The 22,338-nt window shown below is 47.7% G+C and overlaps 1 protein-coding gene across 1 annotated transcript; it reads left to right on the plus strand.

Annotated features, from left to right (window-relative positions):
* Nucleotides 1–791: 791 nt before the first annotated feature.
* On the plus strand, nucleotides 792–7,163 carry avpr1aa (arginine vasopressin receptor 1Aa). The gene is made up of 2 exons (XM_061822984.1): nucleotides 792–2,096; nucleotides 3,157–7,163. Exons 1-2 carry the CDS (start codon nucleotides 1,232–1,234, stop codon nucleotides 3,438–3,440), a joined length of 1,149 nt encoding a protein of 382 aa, XP_061678968.1. The 5' UTR covers nucleotides 792–1,231; the 3' UTR covers nucleotides 3,441–7,163.
* Nucleotides 7,164–22,338: the final 15,175 nt, after the last annotated feature.

Below are 22,338 nucleotides of genomic sequence, written 5' to 3' on the forward strand. Positions count from 1 at the left end.
GCATAGCAGCTAACAGCTACCATTTAGTCTTGAGAAAACAACAACAGCCCAACATTAGCATTGATTTCTATCCATCCATTTTCTTCGGCGCTTATCCTCACGAGGGTCGCGGGAGTGCTGGAGCCTATCAAATCTTTCAAGGGGCAGGAGGCGGGGTACATTCTGAACTGGTTGCCAGCCAATTGCAGGGTACATGGAGACAAACAACCGCACTCACTCTTAAAAAAAAAAAAATAATAATCTCAAACGAGAACTTCTCTTGAAGATCTTTTTTAAAACTAATATCTCTGCCAAACCTTGTATAATTTCAGCCATTTTGATCTGGGGGAAAATCCACCCAGCCATTTTCTTCGCCGCTTATCCTCACAAGGGTCTAGGGTAGTGATGGAGCCTATCCCAGCTGTCAACGGGCAGGAGGCGGGGTACACCCCGAACTGGTCCCCAGGGCACATCGAGACAATACAACCGCACTCGCAAACACACCTAGGGGCAATTTAGAGTGTCCGATTCATGTTGCAAGTTTTTGGGATGTGGGAGGAAAACCGGAGTGCCCGGAGAAAACCCACGCAGGCACTGGGGAGAACATGCAAACTCTGCACAGGCTGGTCCGGGATTGAACCCGGGACCTCAGAACAGCTGCTCCACCGTGCTGCCAGTATTGATTTGCAATCTTGTCCTTAAAGCAACACGAACAAGTGCATTCGAATGCGTTATTTTGATTTATTCCGTAATATTTTGGAATTATGCAAGTATGTGTTCGCAGGTGCCCATCCGTACCTTTTAATGGTTGAGCTGAATAGACAAAAAATGTACGATGGTTTATGACTTCAAAAAAGAATAAAAGCTAAAAATGTCAGTGTCCAAAGTGTCCGTTAATTGTGGAATGAGCCAGAAAGCGAGCAATCCTCGTTGATGGTCGAGTTCCTGCGTCTCAGCAGGTCCGGTACGAAGGTCTTGGGGGCGTGCGCGTCGAGCTTTTACGCAATAAGATTTTGGTTTGAAGGCTCCACTCCGCGGCAGCAGAAGCACAGCAGCAGCAGCGGCGGCAGCAGCGGCGGCGGCGGCGGCAGCTCGGCGGGCTTCCCTCTTTGCCCTCAGCGCGCTGCACATCACCTTATACGGCTCGGCCGGGGGCAATACCCCCCCCCCCCCCCCATCTCCAAGTATGCCCTGCTCGTGAGCAGCCGCCACAGCCGCGTCCTCCCTTTCCCTTCAGTAGTCCCACTCGGCCATGGGGAGCCCCGGCGGCAACGACAGCGCGCCGCGCAACAACTCGGACCGGTTCGCTCGCAACGAGGACGTGGCGCAGATGGAGATCCTGGTGCTGAGCGTCACCTTCGTGGTGGCCGTCGTGGGCAACGTCAGCGTCCTGCTGGCCATGCACAACACCAAGAGGAAGATGTCGCGCATGCACCTCTTCATCCGCCACCTGAGCCTGGCCGACCTGATGGTGGCCTTCTTCCAGGTTCTCCCGCAGCTGTGCTGGGACATCACCTACCGCTTCTACGGGCCGGACTTCCTGTGCCGGATCCTCAAGCACCTGCAGGTGACCGCCATGTTCGCGTCCACCTACATGATGGTCATGATGACCCTGGACCGCTACATCGCCATCTGCCACCCGCTCAAGACGCTGCAGCAGCCCACGCGGCGCTCGTTCCTCATGATCGTGTCGACGTGGACGTGCAGCCTGGTGCTGAGCGTGCCGCAGGCGTTCATCTTCTCCCTGAGCGAGGTCGAGAACGGCACCGGCGTCATGGACTGCTGGGCGCACTTCGTCGAGCCGTGGGGCGCGCGCGCCTACATCACCTGGATCACCGCGGGCATCTTCCTGGTGCCCGTGGTCATCCTGGTGGTGTGCTACGGCTTCATCTGCCACAGCATCTGGCGGAACATCAAGTACAAGAAGCGCAAGAGCGCGGGGCACAAGGACGGCCTCATCGGCAAGAACTCCGTCAGCAGCATCACCACCATCTCCAGGGCCAAGCTGAGGACCGTCAAGATGACCTTCGTCATTGTGCTGGCCTACATCGTGTGCTGGGCGCCCTTCTTCACCTTGCAGATGTGGTCGGTGTGGGACGACAAGCTCCAGTTCACCGGTGAGCCTGCGGCGCCGCGCGCGTGCGCTCTTGGGGGAGCGCGCGGGATAAAGTTTTGCGAGTGCAAAGCGCGGAAGAAAGTTCGAAACGCGTTTGGGTTTTGTTTGCGAGAGAACGGGAGGACGCGCGTAGTGACAGAGTCGCAGCTATCGAAGCGAATCTTACCGGTCTGATCGAATACATTTGCGGCTTCAATTGGTTCAAGTTTAGTCTTGATATAATACTGGGACAGAACCAGATCAAGCAGCTCGCACCAGAAACAAAGAAATTCAAATTTCAAAGCATGTTGTTTTGACATTTAATTTTTAAAAAGTGGATTTTCACCCGGCGGCACAGTTGATCAACTGGTAAAGCGTCGGCCTCACAGTTCTGAGGTCCCGGGTTCGATCTCAGACCTGCCTCCGTGGGTTTTCTCCGGGCACTCCGGTTTTCCTCCCACATCCCAAAAACTTGCAACATGAATCGGACACTCTAAATTGCCCCTAGGTGTGTTTGCGAGTGCCGTTGTATTGTCTCGATGTGCCCTGGCGACCAGTTCGGGGTGTACCCCGCCTCCTGCCCGTTGACAGCTGGGATAGGCTCCAGCATTCCCTGTGAACCTCGTGAGGATAAGCGGCTAAGAAAATAGATGGATGGATTTTCACACGGATCAAAATGGCTGAAATTATACAAAGTTTGGCGGAGATATTAGTTTTAAAAAGATCTTCAAGATAGGTTCTCTTTAGGGATTTTTTTTTCATTATCATTATTATTATTTTTTTTTTTTACATAAAGAATACATAGAGAATGCTTAAATTCAAACGTATTTTTCTTCACACCCAGCATTTTCTCGTCGTGGTATATACAAATTAAGATAATCCTGTATTAACATTTTCACAATTTTCTCGCGTTAAAGCGGCAAAACAAACTCGAGTATTACGCATTCCATAAAGTGTGCGCCGTGCGCGCCAGCCTCACGAGCCAAATGCTCTCACATTTCACCGCCAAAGGAATCAAACTCCGAGACCAGGGTCCAATCGGCGTCTCTCGCCCCCACCCCCACCCCCACCCTCTCTTTCAGAGTCGGAGAACATGGCGGTGACCCTGACGGCGCTGCTGGCCAGCCTGAACAGCTGCTGCAACCCGTGGATCTACATGATCTTCAGCGGCCACCTCCTGCAGGACTTCGTGCACTGCCTACCCTGCTGCCAGAGCGCCAACGGCGGCTTCCGCAAGGAGGACTCGGACAGCAGCCTGCGCAGGACCACGCTGCTCACCAAGGCCACCAACCGCAGCCCCACCGGCAGTTCCGGAAACTGGAAGGAACTGGACAACTACCCCAAATCCCCCGCTCAGGCCGAATAAACGGGCAGCCCGGCAACTGCTTACTGGGCCGTGGAACGGAAAATGGAAAGTACACACGCAGTACGTTGCAAACACAGCCGAGTGTCGCGAGTGGAAATGAGGACGCTGTAAAAATTGATGTTCCAGCTGGATCGCCTGTGCCTGCATCTGTCTCAAAGGCTCGCTGGGATTTTGGAGACGACACGAAAACACAAAAGGCCCAACGCAATTAACGCACCACTGGTGGCGCAGCGCAAGGCGCGGGGAGGGGGAGGGGGGGGGGGGCGGCTTTTTCCGTTGTTCTGTTGAATGTCGACGTCTCGCGCAAAAGTTCGATAGCGCATGTCAGAGTGCAAGTGGCGTGCCCTTGCGCATTGTGTGAATGCTATAAAACGGAGACACTCCCAATTAGGCAATGGGTTGTTTTTGCGTGACGTCACCCGTTGTGCTGCCTCGAACGGCGGCCATTTTCCATCCCTGAGCTCCGTTACCCATACATATACGCAAGGCGGACGACGTTATGTTTCTAACTGCATTTACTGAAGACACAACCGACACCACATCAAGCCCAGAGCGACTATTAGAGAGTAGATTAGAGTATCGATTAAGATCGTGAGCTTAGCTCGGCGACGCGACGATGGAGGTTGAATCCAGCTAGCGCGATAGCAGTGTCGGGAACTCATCCACAAAGCCAAGTCTCCATGAAGCACGGTGCCGCAGAACGTACAAAGTCTTTCGTCGGAAGCGCTCGACAATGTCCCCGCTGACGCAGCCGGACTCATGTAGCGGATCGCGAGGCTTTGAAGAGGTAGGGACTAGCAACTCTGGAAAAAAAGCTTCAGCAAATTAGCGAGAGTTGTCGAAAAAAAATCAGAAGAAGGCTGCCTGATGGTTAGCAAGTCCTCTCTTGCGTACGTGAGTCCGTAGACGCCCGTGAAACACAAACTCAAAAACAGTAACAGAGAGCATTCCGGAGACTTCCGCACTCTTAGGCGTTAGGTAGAGAGGTTAAACGGCAGCGCGCAGTGGTGTGTGGCTAATTCAGCAAAGCAAAAAAAACAAAAAAACGTGGCGTCAGTCAAAACAACCCATTGTGCGTGAAAAGCAACACGTCTTGCTCTTATCGTTGTGTGAATGCTGAGAGACGCCAAGCCCCGCTATTTGGGGGGGGGGGGGTCGAGCAAAGCACTGAAAAGACACAAATTCATAAGGCAACAACAGCAGGCTTGAAGCATGTTCATAATCACGAACCTGCGCTGCATAAACGACTGTACATAAGCACCAGTACACCGTGGTGACCCTTCAGAAGATTTTTAAGTGCTCATTTGTTAGTGGAAGCACGATCATTTGTTTTTTCGCAGCCCAAAGACTTTTGAATTATTCTGCTTTTTTTTCCCCCACAAGAAGAACCCCCCCACCCCCCTCAAAAAAAAAAAAATGCTAATCTTATATGTTATTCACATGCTATGACATGCAGTGATGTATACATTTTAAAGCCGCCTTCATTTCGTTCATCCGATGGTGTTTGGACTCCCGGGGGAGCGAAAGAACCATAATTGTGTCTTTTTAGGACCAAACGTTGTTGCTTTGTTTGAATCCAAATATTATTTTGTTCGTGTCGGGATTTTTTAATATCCTTGAAGAAAATTTAATCTTTTAGAACTGACAGGTGGTTGGGCAGAGTAAACTAGTCGCTCACATGTTCCAAAGAAATCTGCGCGTGATACTTTCTTTACGTTTTTGAATGAAAATCAAAACGTGAAAAAAGAACGATAAACGATTAACTCGGATCTGTTTGGAACTTGTGATCTGTTTCTTTGCTCGGCCCTGACGCGCCGTCGCGGTTGGACTCTTCGGGATCGCCGCTGTGAAACCGGTGGTTTGGAGTAACAATGTATCCAAAACGTCATGAAATATGGACGCTATCTTGGTCATGTGATGTCAAATTCTCTCTCGTTTAATAGCGTTTCGAGATTTTTTTAACGACAATTACGAATTTTCAGGCATGCCGCCATTTTTGCCAGTCACATGACCTACGCGCGGGGACGTGACGCGTTACGCGCCGTTCCAAACGCGCGATTACATGAGACACCGTTTATGCCCAGCGCGGATTTCTCGGATTTATCCTCATCTGATCAAGAAATAGTATCGGTTGATTGGGAAGACGGAGGAATACTACCGTACAGATTTGAACCTGCGGCTGTAAATAATGTTGAATATTCGGATGGTTCTTCGGGCGGAATGACACGGAGTCTGACGAGCGAGCTCCGTCGAGCGGCGGAGCCGTGAGCTCGCTCTCCGGCGAGTCCCGTAGCGAGCTGGCGGCTCCCCGGCGAGCCCCGTAGCGAGCTCACTCGCGAAAATGGCGGGGCACCTGAAAATTCGTAATTGTCAATAAAAAATCTTCTCAAAACACGATTAAATCATATTTAACATCAGATTATCAAGATAGAGTATCTATTAGATGACGTATTGGTTACTTTGTTACCCCCAAACCACTGGAATTTCCCTTTAAACATTGATGACTTTATCTCGAAGGAGACTACAAGGTGAGATCGCATAAAGGCAGCGGAAACGATGTCCCGGCATCGGCTGAAAGCCCTGACGGATCGCTTCATTCGGCCGCTCGCTCAGGGACGGAACCTTTCGGCGTTTCGCACGCGACCGCCGAGGGAACCGCATGCTGGGGGTTGCTTATAGAAAGCCGAATTCCAAGAATCGGTGGTGATTATATCGCGCAGCGGCGCAGGGCAACCCAACCCCCTTTTTCCTGTCCAGGTTTCTACAAAGATAAAACCTCCCCGGAGGCCTCCGAGGTGGTGAAAAGATCTTGCGGAATTCGGACTGTGCAGCAAAGAACCCAGGTCAACCGTCTTGGTGATCTGGCCGTTTTTTTTTTTTGCAGATGTTCCGTCGTGTCTGTCCCCATTTGTTTTTTTTTTTTTAAATCGAGCTCGCTCTCGGTCCTTTTTCATGTCGCGTCACGACTCCCGCCAGGACGGTTCTCGTCTGACTTCAAACGCCAGGGAGCCCTTTGAAAACGGCAAGCGTTCGGCAGGATGCTCGGATGCGCCGAGAGAGAGGCCCGTCACCGGCGCACCTCCCGACCTCGGCGTGCTCGGCGGGGGCTCGCGCATTCCTCGAACGCCACGTCAGCTTTCCTCTCCTCTGGCGTCTTGCGTCGATGACCGTCTGCGTGGTGGGAACGGGGAGGGGTGGGGGGCTTTGCTTGGGCTTCAGATATACATACGCAATTGTCGCGACTGTACTTTTGCCGAAACCCCGTGGATTTTTTCTTTTTCTTTTTGTAACTTCATATCAAACATAATCGCCAAACGTTGCCCGTCACGACTTCCACCGAGATATCAATGAAATCTCAATTAAACATCTAAGTCAAAACCGGTATAACTTTGATAAATTGTTAAATTCCCCCCGCTAAGATCTTGCGCGCAGTAGCAGTAATTGCCGAGTGGCAAGTATGCAATCTGCCAGGGGGGTTTTCAAATGTGGATGATATTACTGTTGCCATAGTGACTCGAATGTGAAGCCAACCCTGTATCCGCACCTTTGTACCGATCCTCGCCAATTTCAACCTCCGACCGTGTGACAACTCTCATTAGCCGCCTGTCAAAAAGTCTTTTGTTGCCGGCGTAAAATCGAACGCGCGGCACTGTACGCACCTGGTGTATGATTAGCATTTGTTTTGAAACTGTAAATACGGGTAATAAATTTAATTCTCTGTAACATCTTGCAAATATGTGTTTGAAACGCACACACGCCGGCCTCTTGATTTCGCATTCACGTCCCGCGCTGCAATCGTGGTGCAATTTCTCGGCAAGTCCAAAATGTTCACGACGGACAGCGGGTATAAAATTAACTCGCCTCGGTCTGTTATTGTGACACACGTTGACCTTTGAGTGCACATTCTTGCGGAACGCGGCGGAGACCGAGCGGCTGGACGCGCTCGCTCAGAATCGCACGTGGCATCGAGCAGGCTTAGTCAGTCTTAGCGGCAATACGGGACAGCGCTGTTGCCCGTCTTCTGCAGGAAATTCGGTCTCGCAGTTCTGAGGACCGGGGTTCAAATCCCGGCCCTGCCTGTGTGGAGTTTGCACGTTCTCCTTGTTCCTGGCCTGTTTTCTCCGAGCGCTCCGGTTTCCTCCCAGGTCCTAAAAACATGCATTAATTGGACACTATAAATTGTCCCTAGGTGTAAAGGACCTTTCCGACTTGTCAATCACTCGTACAGTAATGGCCAATCAGATAGCCGCATTGTCTTGACACGCCCCTCTCGCCGTATTGTCCCACAAGCAATGCTGGTTGTCAGTAGCGTGCGCTTGGAAACGTTAATGTTACGAAGGAAATGGTCCTCAGATGCGCTTGGGGAACGTGGAATTCTGATGAAAGATATCCTCGATTCATTTTCCAAAGCCTAAAACACAGTTGACGAAGTGTCTACGATGGATTAAGTTCTCGCGGAAGACCCACGTACAACTAAGTGTGGACAATATCAACATACACAAGGCTGTGTGTTCGAAGGTAAGTGAGGGAGAAGTATCGTCTCTGAGTTTCAGTTTTATTATCAGCACTTTTACTTCGTCATGATCTGTCCAAAATCTTAATTCCGTGTACATATCCTTGCGTGAAATAGTTGAGACCTCTCTGTTGAACTCTCTTGGACAAGTCTGACGCATTTGGCATAAAACATACCCCAATATTATTTGGAATACACAATAGAGAATCGACTTCAAGCCAGTTCAGGTCAATTGCCATTTTGAAAGCTCGTGGGACGTGGTTAAGGGGGCGGAGCTTAAGATCGCCATCGGAAAGGGCCATCGTGAGTCCGACTGTTGTCTGTCTCCGTGTGCGCTGCGATTGGCTGGCAACCAGTTCAGGGGGTACCCTGCCTCCTGCCTGATGACAGCTGGGAACCTCGTGAGGATAAGCGGCTCAGGAAATGGCTGGATGGATGGTACGTGTCTCTTTCTCGTGTTCACACCTACGTCCACCTGGAGGCCGTATAATAATAAAGACACACGGTTATACATGGAGCTGGTAAAACCTCCTCAGTAAGCTGCAGTGATATTCGTCATTCTTTGCAGAGGATAAATAATATATGTTGCGCTGGTGGCACAGTGCCGCAGCTGGAAAGGGTTCAATCCCAGCCCTCCCTGTGTGGAGTTTGCATGTTCTTTCCGTGCCTGCGTGGGTTTTCTCCGGGCACTCCGGTTTCTTCCCACATCCCAAAAACATTAAATGGACACTCTAAATTGCCCGTAGGTGTAGTTGTGGTAGTGGCTGTTTGTCTCTATGTACCCTGCGATTGGCTGGCGACCAGTTCAAGGTGTACCCTGCCACCTGCCCGTTGACAGCTGGGATAGGCTCCAGCACTCTCATGACCCTTGTTAGGATAAGCGACAAAGAAAATGGATGGATGGACATGTTACTCCATCAATTACCTTTAATCAAAGGGTTACAATATTGCAACACCGGTGCTATTCGTTAGCCCATCTATTGCGTTATTCATCGTTTGTTAGCATAAAGCTAAAATCCATAAGGCGCATACAGATGTATGTGATAGGTGTATGCGATATTTTTTTTTGTGGTGTGTTGTGATATTTTTCTTAAGTAAGACACAGCAGGCCTTGGACTACGGCTCAAAGGAAGGAGAGGAAATGCGGCAATAGATGACCCGCAATCACCTTTCTATGTTCTGGCACTTTTGGCGGTTTGTTCCTCGTCACCTAGCAACACGCTCCCAACACTTTTCATCAAAGCGTTGCTCGGGGAGCTTTACACGTCTCGAAGACTTTGACCTGTGGACAAGTCTTGCTTAGCACTTGGTGTCCAATTCCAGCCTTGATACTTCGTTAGAGCGGGCTCGAAGTGTACCAGCAATTGAGCTAAACTGAAGTATTTACCCTCCCGATTTGCGAGAGACGTAGATTTTAGGAATCAGACTTGTGATTGTCACTGCGGATACGGTGATATATGCAGTGAAGAAAATAAGTATTTGAACACCCTGCTATATTGCAAGTTCTCCCGCTTAGAAATCATGGAGGGGTCTGAAATTTTCATCCTAGGTTGCATGTCCACTGTGAGAGAGAGAGAATCTGAAAAGAAAAATCCAGAAATCACAATGTATGTGATTTTTTTTAATGATTTATTTGTGCGATACAGCTGCAAATAAGTATTTGAACACCCGAGAAAACCAATGTGAATATTTGGCACAGTAGCCTCGGTTTGCAATTACAGAGGTCAAACGTTTCCTGTAGTTGTTCACCAGGTTTGCGCACACTGCAGGAGGGATTTTGACCCACTCCGCCACACAGATCTTCTTCTAGGTCAGACAGGTTTCTGGGCTTGTCGCTGAGAAACACGGAGTTTCAGCTCCCTCCAAAGAGTTTCTATTAGGTTTAGGTCTGGAGACCGGTTGGGCCACGCCAGAACCTTGCTATGCTACTTACGGAGCCACTCCTTGGTTTTCCTGGCTGTGTGCTTCGGGTCATTGTCATGTTGAAAGACCCAGGCCACGACCCATCTTCAGTGCTCTGACTGAGGGAAAGAGCTTGTTCCCCAAAATCTCACAATACATGGCCGCGGTCATCCTCTCCTTAATACACTGCAGTCGTCCAGTCTCATGTGCAGAAAAACACCCCCAAAGCATGATGCTACCACCCCCATGCTTCACAGTAGGGATGGTGTTCTTGGGATGGAACTCATCATTGGTCTTCCTCCAAACGCGGTTAGTGGAATTATGACCAAAATGGAACAAGCTGCTTGGCAATTTGTCCGTAGCCCTTTCCAGCCATGTGGAGTTTTACAATTTTTGTCTCTGGTGTCTCTGGACTGCTCTTTGGTCTTGGCCATGTTACAAGTTTGCATCTTACTGATTGTATGGGGTGGACAGGTGTCTTTATGCAGCTAACGACCTCACACAGGTGCACCAGATTTAGGATAAGATGGCGGACTAACAGGTCTTTGAGGGTCAGAATTGTAGCTGATAGACAGGTATTCAAATACTTATTTTCAGCTGCATCACACAAACAAATCATTAAAGAAAAATCATACATGGTGATTTCTGGATTTTTCTTTTTAGATGATCTCTCTCACAGTGGACACGCACCTAGGATGAAAATCTCAGACCCCTCCATGATTTCTAAGCGGGAGAACTTGCAATATAGCAGGGTGTTCAAATACTTATTTTGTATAACGCTACACCATGAAAGAAGTAAGCAAACCATCTTGTGTTTGCATTTTACAAGCTAAATAAATACACACTGTTGTTATGAATATGTAAATATTTATTAATCCCGCAAGCCCCGCGGACTCAATTGTATTTCCTGCTTCCTTCGGGCACTACAGCAACAAAAAAAAAAACCTCTGAAGAGCACAAAACATAAGACAACCTTTTGTTTTTCTTTCATTTAGAGGAAAAAGTCCCGATTTTCTTTGTCGAAAAGGGAAACGTGACTTTGAAGTCCGAATACCATCTGCTTGTGTTTATTTTTCTTCTGGCGGTTGGCTTTCATGACACTTCATTAGGTACACTCGGACTATCTAATGAGATCCAACAGGAGGTTTTTAGGCCTGAGCAGGATGTGGAGGCCTTCGTGCTCCTTCCTCCAACGAATGAATCTCCTTTTGTGGGGCTTCCAAGATATTTTGCCGAATATGTGGATGATGGTGAAAAAGTATCAATTTTTTTTTGCTTCCCCAACATGACCCCCCCCCCCAAAAAAAACATATATACATATATATACAATGATGCCACAGTTCTCTATCACAATCCGTTCCAGAAAACGGTTCGAAAAGTGATCTGTTCGAAAACCGAATCGATCTTTCCCATTACAATGAATGGAAAAAGAAATAATGCGTTCCAAGCCTAAAAAATATGTCTTTTTAAAGCATTTTTAACGTTTCCTGATAATGAACTGAATAGTAGAATTACATATATAGTTTAATTACTATTTATAATAAAACAATTTCATAAATATATTTATTTTTTGGCTTAAAATGTATGCTTTAGTAGTAGAGTACGCTAGGCTGGGAGTGCATTACCGTATCTGTAGTGACTCGGTCTCCAGGCTTGTAAACTTTATTTTTTAATTAACAATTCAATCCCGGCCCTGCCTGGGTTTTCTCCGGGCACTCCGGTTTCCTCCCACATCCCAAAAACATGCAACATTAAATAGACACTTTAAATTGCCCCTAGGTGAGATTGTGACTGGTTGTTAGTCTCTATTTGCCCTGCGATTGGCTGGCAACCAGTTCAGGGTGTACCCCGCCTCCTGCCCGTTGACAGCTGGGATAGGCTCCAGCACTCCCGCGACCCTTATGAGGATAGGATGGATACTTTTTGCCATCTGCTTATGGGGACCTGCCGAAACTCCGTCACGCTCGAAGCCCGACGGCCGCCTCACCCGTCACGATGGCGGCGGCGCCGTCATTAGGCGTGACCTCGGTCTCACGACGTCAAACTGCGAAAGCGAACAGGATGATGAAGGGGACGCTTCGAAATCGAAATCCTAATTGAAGCAGGAAATGTTTTTGTCGATTCATGGATTAAACACCTGCTCCGAATGTCTCTCATTCAGCTCTTTGCTACAGAACGGAACCCGACCCAACCACTGTGAAGCAGCGCATTAATGCCGTGACAAACGACACAATTTCTCTTAATAGTCTGGAAAAATATGTACATTTACAAAGTATTACATTAACTTGTATAACCACCTATCGGGAGTCATACAACGGAATAATAACTTTGTGCTCAGATAAACAGGCAAAGATTTCATACTAAATAAACTAAGAGATGGCATATACTATTTATGAGATTTTTCTCGAGACATGACTTGGCTTTGGTAGAGGTTGAAAAAACACAGACGTAGAGCTCCGCTCCAGACCGACAAGAAACCCATCAGTTCCTCGTTGGGGGAATTTCTGGCACATCGGTTCGGCACATCAGTTCACAGAAACAAATTTGCTCCTGGCAGCGCTTTGATCACGTCCGATCCTCATCTTTAGTGTTCCGGCTGCACGGCACGCTGCGAGATTCGGCCGACCGCGCCGCACGAGCGCTGCGGGGGCAGCCCCCGTCGGTGATGGGGATTCGATCTTTATAAGGAAGGGGGAACATTACCGGCGTCCTGGTAAGCAAAAGTAAAACAATCACCGGGGCTGCTATCGGGGCTCATGTGGCTACTTCAGGGCATGATGGAAAGGGGGAGAGGAGAGGGGAGGGGTGGTGTCTGTAAGCTTGATGGCCATATCAGGAATTCCCAGCCTGGCGGGCGCTCTGCATCTCGTTAGGCACGCCGATCATTAAGAAGGAGAACGTCAGTCATGTTAACGTGACGAGGACGCAGATCATCTGTCAACGTCTAGACTGGGTAAATACCTCAGAAGTAGACGACCAAGCTCCTCCGCGGAGAAATAACAGCGGCTCCCGCGGGAGGCGCTTGGGAAAATATACAAGGAAGCCATAATAGTGATGCATTTACTTGAGGTGTTAAGTGCGAAGCTTTCTGGCCAGTGCTACGTTCACACCAGTGTTTCCCAACCTTTGAGTTATTACAGAAATCTCACCTCTGCTCGGCAAACAAAAACGTGAAAAAAAAGGGTCTTGTCGTGACTAAAACAGGAAGATACCAGTTTCTGCCGGAGGGTCTGGCCTCTTCCTCACGGCTAGGGTGAGAACCTCGGTCGCCCGCGAGGGGCTCGGAGTGGATTGAGAGGAGTCGGAAGAGGCCTTGCGCATCTGGTTAAGGGGTCCGGAGACTGAGACTGTGTCTCGGAGTGTCCAGTGGCGTCTAAGCCCCCAAGCAGACTCATCAAAAGAAGCAAGGGAGAGCAATAAATACATAAAACAAAACCAAGTTAATCAACAAAAACAAGCCAACGAAAAAGGTCAATATGTTTAAACAAATAATACAAATAATACCAGCGGCAGGGGAGAAGAGCCAGTAAAACAGGCCAAAATCCAGACTATGCAGGTATTGTTTAACTTAATGGGATGAGAGTCAAAATAAGTATGAATTGGAGATTTTAGAGAGAGGATGGTAAATAATTATCCATCCATCCATTTTCTTTTGCTGCCTATCCTCACAACGGTCGCGGGGAGTGCTGGAGCCTATCCCAGCTGCCAACAAGCAGGGGGCGGGGTACACCCTGAACCGGTTGCCAGCCAATCGCAGGGCACAAAGTGACAAACAACCGCACTCGCAATCTCACCTAGGGGCGATTTAGAGTCCTCAATGAATGCATGTTTTGGGGATGTGGGAGGAAACCCACACAGGCACGTGAAGAACACGCAAACGCCACACAGGCGGGGCCGGGATTGAACACGGGTCCTCAGAACTGGGAGGCCGACGCTTCACCACGCTGCCAAAAACAAATACATAAAACAAAACTAAGTAAACACAACAAAGCAACAAAAAAAGTGATATGTTTAAAAAAAAAAACTAATACAAACAATGCAAGAGGGGGAGGGGGTGAGAAGTGGCAGTAAAACAGGCCAAAATCCAGACTATGCAGGTATCGTTTAACTAAATGGGATGAGATTAAAAATTAGTATGAATTGGAGATTTTAGGGAGAGGTAGCTGGTCAAATTTCCACAGGAACGGGCATAAGGTTAGGAGCATATATCTGGAGTATGGTAACTAATTAATAATTTGAAAAAAAATAATATTTGCGCTTTAATAAGGCAAAATGACCCCATGTTGGATAAAAAAAAAACCTTAATAAAGTAATTCAATAATCTGCTCACATAATTACTCTCCGTACTGTCATATTTGCGTATTCGACCTGCGCCTTTAAGGGGTGCAGCCTAGTGAGTGACATCAGTGACATCAACAGCTCTTTGCCAGTGTTCGCACTTTGCGTTTGCGTCTTTTTGACTGTTTTGTCACCGTAGAAAAACTTCGGAAAACACATCGCTGACCGAGGCTGTCCTGACGCTACCGCTGTATTTATATTGTGGTTAAAATTCAAACATTTCTTGGAGGTTTGTTGCTCTTGAAAAAACAAACACTCCAGTGTTTACCCTTCTGCATTTTCATTCTGGACTTTGTATGAATCCCCGCGGAGGAAGCGGACTCGGTCCCAAAATCCATCCGACTTTCTTCTCACCCGCGCAGGCGAGACGCAGCCGAGCCGAGGAAACGTGTCACATTCCTCGTCTGCGGCGAGCTCCGAACTTGTTCTGATCTCAGTGAGTGGGGTTTTTTTTTTTTTTGTTGTTTTTTTGCTGCGTTCTGGCGGAGGCGAGGAGGAAACGAGCGCAAATGATCCAAAGTCAGCGGACGGCACGTGAACGAGGACAGGGCGCTCGTCAGCCAATAAACACGTCTTCTGTCGTACGACACCCGACTCTCTCGATCGATAAGAATTTGTCTGCGAGGTTCAGCCAAGACTTGCACCAAATGAAATGTGAGGATGCGTGGATGCTACTTAGCATGCCAAAAAACAGGAAGCTAGGCACACGAAAACGGAAAAATGGACTACAAATGCATATGTCAGCCAATCGGCTATTCAGGAGCACCTAGATCAGACTACGAGATTTTAGCCCCGATTAGCTAATGTGGACAATTTCCCCGATCGGGCCCGATATATGTTGTTGCAAAGGACGAAACTCATCGGCGTATGACAAAATCCTCGACCAATGATAGTCGTCTGACGCCAAAATGAAGTCTAGCATGTTTTCCGCGGAGTGTGGACACATCAACGTCAACTTCCCGATAGAGAACCGTCACGTCGAAGTATTGTGATCGGGGCCCTTGTCAACATCCTTACCCGCCGTTGTCAACATTTATTCACGCGCATAAATCAATATTTACCGACGCTCGACAGGACGCTGGCATGTTTACGAACAAATGTTAGCACTAGCTTGCCTGGCTATGTTAACTTTCGTTTCCTAGTTGTGATGCAGATTGTACGAAAAGTTTGTTAACATACTGTACATGAAGCAATCCTTGAATGGATAGTTCATAACATCGCTCTGGATATTTTTGTGCTTTTTTAAAATTTGTCGGAGTCAGGACCAGTAATCGTAAAGATCGGTGGTATCGGAATACTTGACCGAGATATGAAAAACTTGGCATCAGGTAACAACACGAGGACAGACGAACACGGAATAAACAATGGGCGCCGCCATTTTTAACAAATTGTTTTGAGGATTTTCATTTTAGTTTTTAGTTAGTTTTGTTTGTTCAAGTATCTTGGGGTCTTGTTCACGAGTGAGGGAAGAATGGAGCGGGAGATCCACGGACGGATTTTGTATCGGGTCCGTTGTGGTGAAGAGGGAGCTAAGTCGACAGGTGACGTTCTCAATTTACCAGTCGATCTACGTTCCGACCCTCACTTATGGGCACGAGCTGTGGGTCGTGACCGAAAGAACAAGATCCTGGATCAAAGCGGCCGAAATGAGATTCCTCCGCAGAGTGTCCGGCATCTCCCTTAGAGATAGGGTGACAAGCTCAGTCATCAGGGAGGGGCTCAGTGTCGAGCCGCTGATCCTCCGCATTGAGAGGAGCTAGATGAGGCGGCTGGGTCATCTGATTCGTGATTCTTGGTGAGGTGTTCCGGGCATGTCCCACCAGAAAGAGACCCCGGGGACGACCCAGGGCACGCTGAAGAGACTACATCTCTCAACCGGCTTGGGAACACCTCGGGATCCCTCCGGAAGAGCTGGGAGAAGTTGCTGGGGAAAGGGAAGTCTGCGTATCCTTCCTGAACCTACTTCCACCGCGACCTGACCCGGAAAAGCAGGAGAAAACGGATGAATGGATGTTTCCGATAGAAAAGATTCTCCTGTCCCAGAAGCAAAATGGTACGGTTTTACGCTATTGTTTTATTGAAAAAAAACAACAACAACCCTCAAACGTTTTATTGTCTCGATTGCTAGCGGTCGTAGTTGTACTATGTTGTAGCATGATCAACCTCCCCAAAACGGATGCAAGACTGCTGAGCGAGGCGTGACAACAACAGTAACGACAACAAAAGCAGTCAAACAACCCCCCCCCCCCACCCTATTTTTTTCTCAAGGGAAGTTAGGACAATTGTGGCTACAGCTGGCACTCCTTGGCCGTGTGTTCTTCATACATTCTGTTCTTTCGCGAGGCCATGTGTTGTTTTTATTTTTGCCATATAAGAATGATGGCTTCTGTGGAATCCATACACGTGGAAGTCATTTTTTAGCAGATGAGAGCTGGATGACGTGCAACTCTCTCTCCTCCCTTCCTTCCCCGCCATTGTCCCAAATAACAGACATTTCTTCCTTTAGTGTTCAACTCATTCCCACATGTATTCCCCCAACCCACCCCTGGCACACATACATAACATGAAAAAAAAATAACTTTAGAATACTAAAGTTATTTTCGTAAAGCTTCGAAGAGAGGCTTGTGCCTGGGACGAGGGGCAGTCGAATAAACTTCAACTTAACAAACAAATGGTTATATCTGTTGACCCCTCCCCCCTATTATTCTGTGAAATTGAGGTTCCACTGTACTTCCTTGACACCAATTCCTACTTTGCTATCGGCATAGGCTTTGGCGCCATCTTCTTCTACCTTAGAAACTACCAGTAAGAGCACAAACAAATGCAAAAAGGTGAGTTTTGCTGCAAATAGCTAAGGATGTATTTGTTCTGTCAACTGTTCTTTTTGAATTTGGTTTTTTTTTTTAAATCTACAGTGAAGAAAATAAGTATTTGAACACCCTGCTATAGTGCAAGTTCTACCACTTGGAAATCATTGGGGGGTCTGAAATTTTCATCGTAGTCCACTGTGAGTGAGGTAATCTGAAAAGAAAAATCCAGAAATCAAAATCTATGATTTTTTTTAACGATTTATTTGTGTGATGCAGCTGCAAATAAGTATTTGAACACCTGTCTATCAGCTAAAATTCTGACCCTCAAAGAAACTGTTAGTCCGCCTTTAAAAATCCACCTCCACTCCATGTATTATCCAGAATCAAATGCACCTCAAAACATCTGTCCACCCCATACAATCAGTAAGACTCAAACTTGTAACATGGCCAAGACCAAAGACCTGTCCAAAGACACCAGAGACAAAATTGGCTGGAAAGGGCTATGGAGAAATTGACAAGCAGCTTGGTGAAAAAAGGTCCACTTTTTGACCAATCATTAGAAAATGGAAGAAGCTAAACATGGCGGTCAGTCTCAATCGGAGTGGAGCCCCATGCAAGATATCACCTCGTGGGCTCTCAATGATCCTTAGAAAGGTGAGGAATCAGACCAGGACTACATGACAGGACTTGGTCAATGACCTGAAAAGTGCTGGGACCACCGTTTCCAAGGTGACTGTTGGTAATACGCTAAGACGTCACGGTTTGAAATCACGCATGGCACGGAAGGTTCCCCCGCTTAAACCAGCACATGTTAAGGCCCGTCTTAAGTTTGCCAATGACCATTTGGATGAAATTGAAGAGTCATGGGAGAAAGTTTTGTGGTCAGGTGAGACCAAAATGGAATTTTTTGGTCATAATTCCACTAATTGTGTTTGGAGGAAGACAAATGATGAGTTCCATCCCAAGAACACCGTCCCTACTGTGAAGCATGGGGGTGGTAGCATCATGCTTTGGGGGTGTTTTTCTGCACATGGGACTGGACGACTGCAGTGTATTTAAGGAGAGGATGACCGCGGCCATGTATTGTGAGATTTTGGGGAACAACCTCTTTCCCTCAGTCAGAATATTGAAGATGGGTCGGGGCTGGTTCTTTCAACACGACAATGACCCGACGCACAGAGACAGGAAAACCAAGGAGTGGCTCCATAAGAAGCATAGCAAGGTTCTGACGTGGCCTAGTCAGTCTCCAGACCTAAACTCTATAGAAAATCTTTGGAGGGAGCTGAAACTTCGAACAACAGTTGAGAAACCTGTCTGATCTAGAGAAGATCTGTGTGGAGGAGTGGACCAAAATCCCTCCTGCAGTGTGTGCAAAACTGGTGAACAACTACAGGAAACGTTTGACCTCTGTAATTACAAACAAAGGCTACTGTGGCAAATGTTAACATTGGTTTTCTCAGGTTATCAAATACTTATTCGCAGCTGTATCACACAAATAAATTATTTAAAAAAATCATACATTATGATTTCTGGATTTCTCTTTTTAGATTCTCTCTCTCACAGTGGACATGCACCGACGATGAAAATTTCAGACCCCTTCCATGATTTCTAAGTGGGAGGACTTGCAATATCAGGGTGTTCAAATACTTAGTTTCTTCACTGTATATAAATATTCACTTTTAAAACACCACGTACTGTCAATCCGAAAATGATTCGGAAGACGTTAAAACGCGTAGCGGAATCGGTGAATTTGTGACGAGCAAACCTCGAAAAGGGACGGACGGGTCCACGATTGTAGTTAGGGCAGAAGCAAATATTGACGTGAATATTTATGCGCATTTCAGCCGCGGTGTGACTAAGACGAAGACGTCAACTGTAACGATGTTTGTTTTCAAGATTACGTTTTCGACAGCTAACATTAGCGGAACGGCGCTGCGCGCGATCAGCTCGGTGCCGTTTTTTTGCAGTTCGGCTGACTGCGCGCGTCACGTTTATCCTCATAACAAGTACGGGGCGCTCGTCAACTCTCTCGCCAACGACGGTGTAATATTTACCACCCCCTCAAAGAAAATGAAAAGAGCATATTAAAACGCTGGAATAGCCTCCCCCCCTTCCCCGTCTGGGGAAACGAATTTCTTTACAAGTTTGGCTCCGACGACGCTTGATTTGCGGGGCTTTCGGCACGCTTTTCGGGAGATCAAAAGTCACAAGAAAGTAGAATAAATCACGCATTCGTTTGATGTCTCGCTGCGGACAGATGAGAGATTCTGTGAGAGTGGAGCCGAACCAACCAGGTGGGACCTCTCCGAGGAGGGGGCGAGCTCGGGAGTTTGTTTATTTCAGGGGGAAAAAAAAAAAATCACATCAAACATTTCTCTTAACTCAACAACATATTCGCTGTGACGGTGGAACAAAAACAATTAGGGGTTCAACAGGGCTCTATTTTCGGACCGTTATCTTTGTCCATTAAGTACGTGTTTACTTTATGTCTCCAAGTGAAGGAAACCGTGCAACCTGTTTTAAAATAACATATCGTTCGACTGATGTGTCCAAATTCTCCCCACGTACAGAATGTGATGCAACAGATATTAATATTCATCAGTCTTTGTGCTCATCTGGTAAATGTCTCGTGTTTGTTGAAACGAGTTGCTTCACAGTTCACAGTGTCCTCCTTAACCTCGCATTTTTCTCATATCAATATAAATAAATACGGCAGCACGGTGAATCGGCTGTAAAACTGTTGGCCTCACAGTTCTGAGGTCCAGGGTTCGATCCTGGACCCGCCTGTCCAGAGTTTGCATGTTCTCTCCGTGCCTGTGTGGTTTTTCTCCGGGCACTCTGGTTTCCTCCCACATCCCCAAAACATGCAACATTGATTGGACACTCTAAATTGCCCCGAGATGTGATTGTGAGTGCGGCCGTTTGTCTCTATGTGCCCTGCGATTGGCTGGCGACCAGTTCAGGGTGTATCCCGCCTCCTGCCAGTTGACAGCTTGGATAGGCTCCAGCACTCTCCACGACCCTTGTGAGGATAAGTGGCAAAGAAAATGGATGGATGGGTGGATGGATAAATTGTGCAAAGGTGTGATTGTGAGTGCGACTGGTTTTTTTTTGTCTCTCTGTGCCCTGCGATTGGCTGGCAACCAGTTCAGGGTGTATCCCGCCTCCTGCTCGTTGACACCTGGGATGGGCTCCAGCACTACCGTGACCTTAGTGAGGATAAGCAGCTAAAAAAATGGATCAATGAGTGGATGGATAGATTGCCCCTAGGTGTGATTGTGAGTGCGACTGGTTGGTGATCTCGATGTGCCCTGTGATTGGCTGGCAACCGGTTCAGGGTCTCCCCCATCTCCTGCCCTTGGACAGTTGGGATAGGCTCCAGCCCTCTCCTCGACCCTCGTGAGGATGAGCAGCTAAGAAAAGGGATGGACGGGTGGATGGATAAATTGTCCCTAAGTGTGATTGTGAGCATGGCTGTTTGTCTCTCTGTGCCCTGTGATTGGCCGGCGACCAGTTCAGGGTGTACCCCGACTCCTGGCTGTTGACAGCTGGGATAGGCTGCAGCACTCCCGTGACCCTTGTGAGGATAAGGGGCTCTAAAAATGGATGGATGGGTGGATTGATAAATTGTGAGTGCGAATGGTTGTTTGTCTCGATTTGCCCTGCGATTGGCTGGCAAACACTTCAGGGTGTACCTCGCCTCCTGCGTACTTGTGAGGATAAGCGGCTAAGAAAATGGATGGATGGATGGATGGATAAATAAATACTTTTCTACTTTCATTTGAGACATTCCACCGAATCTGTGCCATTTGCTCGTCATAACTCCGTCAAAATAAATATACATTTTTGTCTTTTTTCTAGCTTAAATCTAATAGCATACATACTGTACGAGTGAAAATTCAGGTCTCGGATTCCGGCTCTGTCCTTCCTGTTTGCAGTTCAGATGTTCTCCTTGTGATTGCGTGGGTTTTTCTTTGGGTACTTCCGTATTCTTCAGTTTTCCAAAAACGGTTGTTGCCCCGCGATTGTGGACCACGGTCCTCGTCTCAAGTCAGCCTGGATCGACTTCAGTTTAGTCATGACCCCAATGAGGATAAGCGCGATAAAATATCGCCGGGTGTCTCATTTTGTTTTTTCTTTGCAAAGGTTTGTTGGTTCGTTGACAGGAATACAAACTTTGCCACCCGTTGCCCGGTTCGGTTGCCATCATAAGATACATTTGTCAACATTTTCCAATAACGCCGCGGCCCATCTTTGATTTTTTTTTTTTTCAACACACAATTTGTCCCATAGGAAATAATAGAAATAGTACGAAGGAGTGGGCAACACTCCCAAGATTTTTTTTTTATTGCACCAGAAAATTAAAGTCATAATTTTATAATAAAAAAAAGTTGTACATTTTCAAGAAAAAAGTTGTAACATTATGAGAATCAAGTCATTTTTATGAGGGGAAGGGAAGGAGTAATTATGAAGGAGCAGTAATGTACTAATGTACCCAATAGGTCATGTAATATGTACTCTATTTTGACAGTGTGATTGTTAAATCCTCTATTATTTAGTAGTGTTTTGAAAAGATTTTTATCGAAAATTACGAATTTTCAGGGGCGCTGCCATTTTCGAGAGTCACATGACCTACGTGGATGTATGCGACGTGTAAGGTGCCGCACCAAAGGCTCGATTACATTGCGCCCAGCGCTGATTTCTCGGATTTATCCTTATCTGATGAAGAAATAGCAGTATCGGTTGATCGGGAAGACGGAGGAATACTTCCATACGGATTTGAACCTGGGGCTCTAAATAAAGCTGAATATTCGGATGGTTTTTCGGGCAGAATGACCCCGGAATCTGACTACTCGGAGGCCTACGCCCGGGACGTAAGTGCAGAAACAAAGTTCCGGGCCGGCAGAGGTTCTACGGACAGAAACGACGCGGCGTCCGGAGGAGACCGCGGGCTGAAGCTCGTAAGCCGAATCTCGGAGGCCGAAGCTCGTAAGCCGAATCTCGGACGCCGAAGCTCGGATGCTGAAGCTCGGACGCCGAAGCTCAGATGCTGAAGCACGGACGCCGAAGCTCGGCGGAGGCCGTTAGCCGAGCTTTGGAGTCCTGCAGAGGCCGTTAGCCGAAGCTCGAATGCCGAATCTCAGATGCCGAAGCTCAGACGCCGAAGCTCGGACGCCGAAGCTCGGATGCTGAAGCTCGGACGCCGAAGCTCAGATGCTGAAGCTGGGACGCCGAAGCTTGGCGGAGGCCGTTAGCCGAGCTTTGGAGTCCGGCGAAGGCCGTTAGCCGAAGCTCGAATGCCTAAGCTTGGCTCGTGGCCTCCACCGGACGCTGA

The sequence above is a fragment of the Syngnathoides biaculeatus genome, chromosome 6 (genome assembly GCF_019802595.1).
Source record: "Syngnathoides biaculeatus isolate LvHL_M chromosome 6, ASM1980259v1, whole genome shotgun sequence".
Taxonomy (NCBI): Eukaryota; Metazoa; Chordata; class Actinopteri; order Syngnathiformes; family Syngnathidae; genus Syngnathoides; species Syngnathoides biaculeatus.